At 50.9% G+C, this 4,122-nt stretch overlaps 1 protein-coding gene across 1 annotated transcript in view; it reads left to right on the top strand.

The window, feature by feature from the left end:
• Positions 1–4,122, top strand: part of XPO7 (exportin 7) — a 61,897-nt gene that overhangs the window by 53,808 nt on the left and 3,967 nt on the right. The window contains exon 6 of the mRNA XM_042024756.1: positions 3,211–3,349. Coding sequence (XP_041880690.1) covers positions 3,211–3,349 — 139 coding nt within the window. The remainder of the gene's footprint in view (positions 1–3,210; positions 3,350–4,122) is intronic.

The raw sequence follows: 4,122 nt of genomic DNA, 5'->3' as shown, positions 1-4,122 counted from the left end.
CCCAGGGATTGGGAGCATCCCCAGGGATTGGGAGCTTCCCAGGGATTGGGAGATTCCCGAGGGATTGGGAGATTCCCAGGGACTGGGAGCATCCCAAGGGATTGGGAGATTCCCGAGGGATTGGGAGATTCCCAGGGATTGGGAGCTTCCCCAGGGATTGGGAGCATCCCCAGGGATTGGGAGCATCCCAAGGTGTCGTGGTTTGGTCCCAAATACTCATTACTGCTTATCTTCTGTGAGATAAGAATTAGGAGAAAAAAAGCAGCCACCAAACTTGAAAGAATATAAAGAAGTTTATGAACAGACCTAAAAGAGGGAAAAAAAATTACACCACACCTTCAGAACTCTCCTCCCCCCCCCACCTTCCTCCCCTCTCCCACTGACAATGGAAAAAGACAACCCTGGAGATGTTCAGTCTGTTACCACTTCCAGAATAACCTTGTTCAGTCCATTTACAAAGAGAAGTCTCTTCTTGCTCATGCTATGAAAACATTATCACAACGAGACAGCCGCCCACTTCCAAATATTGTTCAGTCCATTTAGGAAGAGGAGTCTCTCTGCCTGCGTGTGAGTCCTTTCCCCCGACTTGCAGCTTTTCCCGCAACTGCTTTCGAGGGTCCACTCTTGAAGGTTTTGGGGTACAATTTTAAGGTTGAGCCGTTCAGAAACAAAAGTTCTCTTCACCCATCTCTGGGAGCATTTCATCTCTAAGAACAGAGGCCCTTCTCCTTCCCTGGGAGCAAAGGGTCCTCCTCATCTTCATCGTTAGGACTATCTCTGGGAGCATCTCTAGGGACTGAGGTTTCTCCTTTCCCGTTTGGAGCCAAAGTCCTCATCGTTTCCATCTCTCCCTGTCCAAACTTCTCATGAAATTACAGCTGCATCAGCATCTGCCTATCTCAGCGCAGGTGCTTTTGCTCACGAGCTGAACACTCCACCCCCCAGATCTTCATGGAATTACAACGGGATACTCTGATATATCATAGCTTCACAACAGAATTTCAGCTTTAAGCATTTCCTCTCTCTCTTCCCTCAGGTTTTCAGCTCTTCACAGCAATAAAAGGGTCAATCTCACCTCGGCCTTGCAGCTGGAATGTGGCTTATTGCAGTGGAGAGGGGGGGGGGCATTCCGAGCCGCTCTGGCTACCACAGCCCTGCTGGGGGGGTCATCCTGGAGCCGTGGCCCGGCCCGGCCTGGCCTGAGCCGGGCCCGCTGGCCCCCACTCGGGCCCCGCAGCCACCTACCTGTCCCAGCGCTGGAACCGAGAGAGAGCTGGGGGGGTTTGTTTATTCTTAAGTGTGGATCACAGAGGGGGTCACAACTTTACGTGGCTCAGAGAATTGTCCATGTTCAAACTGGCCACTGATAGGTTCTGTCAGGTCACACAGGAAGAACATCACTTCTGAGACTCAGCTTGCTGACCTATGACACGAGGTGAGGTGACACCGAGCCGTGCCCTGAATCAAATCCCTCCTGATGGGAGAGAATTTACTGAAATCCTTGCAAGGAGTTTCAAAGATAAACCAAGATTTTCCTGGAGTTTCAGTGCTTCCAGAGAGTTCTTTATTGAGTCTTGTCAGAGGAACAGAGCCACCAGCGTGACCCAGGTACAGCATGGAAGGAAGGAAAGTAGGAATGAGTCCAATTATCAAGATTTACACAGCCTTCTAAAGATATTTTAACCAATAGTTACTAAAAACGTGCATTATTTTCACTTTCCTACCCGTTATTCAGTAACACGGGCAGGAACTGCGGAATTCTCTATCCAATCATCCCAAACCACTTTTACTGCAGAACGTGGAGTGGTAGAAGGAGAAGAAGGTTTAGAGAACAACAACAATCCTCCACTTGGATCTTTTTTACTCTCATCTCTTTACTACAAAGAGAAGCCCAAAACCTCTAAATTTCCACCCTGTGCCAATCTCCCATCGTCGTCCATCACCTCATTCCCACCTCTGCATTTTCCAGTTCTTGTCTGACTGTTGCTAATTTTTTCCAAGGTTTGAAGCTAAACCAGCGTTGTTCAGGGGGGGTAAAAACCCTTAAAAACAGGCGGAGAAATATTCTCGGCACTCTGGGTTCCTACACCGAGGGATTGGGAGCATCCCGAGGGATTGGGAGCATCCCAGGAAAGGCTGGAGCATGAACAGGGAATGCAGAGATTGCAGGGATGGAGGGATTTGTGATGCGGGGTCTGGGTGATGCTTGGAGAGGCACCACAGAAATAATTCCCAGGATTTCTCTTGGGATGGGTTTTAAATCTCATCCCATTCCCACCTGCTGTGGGTGAGGATTGGAAAGGCATCGTGCAAATAATTCCCAGGATTTTGGTTGGGATGGGTTTTAAATCCCATCCCATTCCCTCCCCCCCTGCCTTGGATGCCTCCCACTATCCCAGGTTATCCCTTGGACACTTCCAGGGAGGGGGCATCTCCAGGGAAATCCATTCCAGCCTCTCACCACCCTCCCAGCCAGGAATGCCTTCCCAATATCCCACCTAAATCTCCCCTTTTCCACTGGGAAGCCATTCCCTGGGTGCTGCTCCCTCCATCCCTCGTCCCAAATCCCTCTCCAGCTCTCCTGGAGCTCCTTTATCCAAACCCCGCATCCTGGAGCGAGGTTTGTGCTTCCCTGCGGGCTGGGATCTCCATGGAACCCTGCTCCCAAGCCCTGTCACTCCCATCAGCACAATCCTGCCTGGAAAAGCAATTCCAAGGAATAATTCCTGTCATCATTCCAAAATCAAGGAGAGAGGGCAGCAAGTTTTCCTCCCAATCCTTATTACCGGGATGTGAAGGGATTTGTGCCACCTCTGGCTGCATCCAGCACGTTCCTGGTTTAATTTCTTGGGATATTTATATGGCCAGAGCTGGGAACCCTTTGGAAAAATCCCAGGAGTGCTGGGAGATGGGGAAGGTGTGTGGCCCTCAGGGTGATTTTTGGGAATTCAGAGAGCCCATCCTGTCCCCAGGAAAACAAACAGCGGGAAAAACGATTGGATAGAGCAGCACTGGGAACATCATGGAATGGTTTGTTGGGAGAGAAGAAAAGGTGGGAAATCCGTTGGAATATTCTGGGAAGAGAGGTTGATTTGTTCTTCCCATGACATTCATCAGCACATTCCAGGGGATTCACGAGAGGCTGGATTTAGGAATCCAAGGTGCTTCCACAAGTCCTTAAAACTGGATTTTTCCCTCCTTTTCCCACAGGATTATCCCAAGCTCAGCCAGTCCTACTATTCCCTGCTGGAAGTTCTCACCCAGGACCACATGAACTTCATCGCCAGCCTGGAGCCCCACGTGATCATGTACATCCTGTCCTCCATCTCCGAGGGGCTCACGGCGCTCGGTAACTCCGGCTGCTCTCCCGGGGCCCTCAGGGATTCGGGTTGGAAGTGGGAGGAGATTCCGGTGCTCTGAGTGGAGAGTTTGAGGTCGAACATCAAACTGGGAGAGCAGGTGGGGGAGTTCCATCTCTGGGAAAAGCTGGAATTGTGGAGAGGGAGAGGTTGGAGCGGTGACCCCAGCGCTGATCCCTTCCAAACGGAACCATTTGTAGGATCAGGGAATCCTGGAAGGGTTTGGGCTGGGGGGGGCCTTAAAGCCCATCCAGTTCCAATCCCAGGGACTCCTTCCACGATCCCAGGGTGCTCCAAGCTGGCCTTGGACACTTCCAGGGATGGAGCAGCCACGGATTTTCCTCTGGGAATTCCATCCCAGCCAGGAATTCCTTCCCAAAATCCCATCCATCCCTGCCCTGTGGCATTCCGTGTATCCCATCCCTATAAACAACCTCTCTCCTTTTTAATTCCACCTCCCTTCAGGCCACAGTTAAACCCCTCCAGCCTGAACATTCCAGGCTTAACATTCCCAATTCTCCCAGACTTTTCTTCACCCTCCTCTCAGGGAGGAACTCGGGCTGATCCCTGAACAAACAAACCCCAACAACCCCAACAAACCCCAACAAACCCCAACAACCCCAACAACTCCAACAAACCCCAACAACCCCAACAAACCCCAACAAACCCCAACAAACCCCAACAAACCCCAACAACCCCAACAAACCCCAACAAACCCCAACAAACCCCAACAAACTCCAACAAACCCCAACAAACCCCAACA

This window comes from Corvus kubaryi, unplaced genomic scaffold (assembly GCF_017639235.1).
Source record: "Corvus kubaryi isolate FWS band 111438036 unplaced genomic scaffold, C.kubaryi_AGA036_p1.0 37265, whole genome shotgun sequence".
Taxonomy (NCBI): Eukaryota; Metazoa; Chordata; class Aves; order Passeriformes; family Corvidae; genus Corvus; species Corvus kubaryi.
Note: the sequence above shows the minus strand (reverse complement) of the source record. Positions and strands in the feature narration are given on the sequence as shown.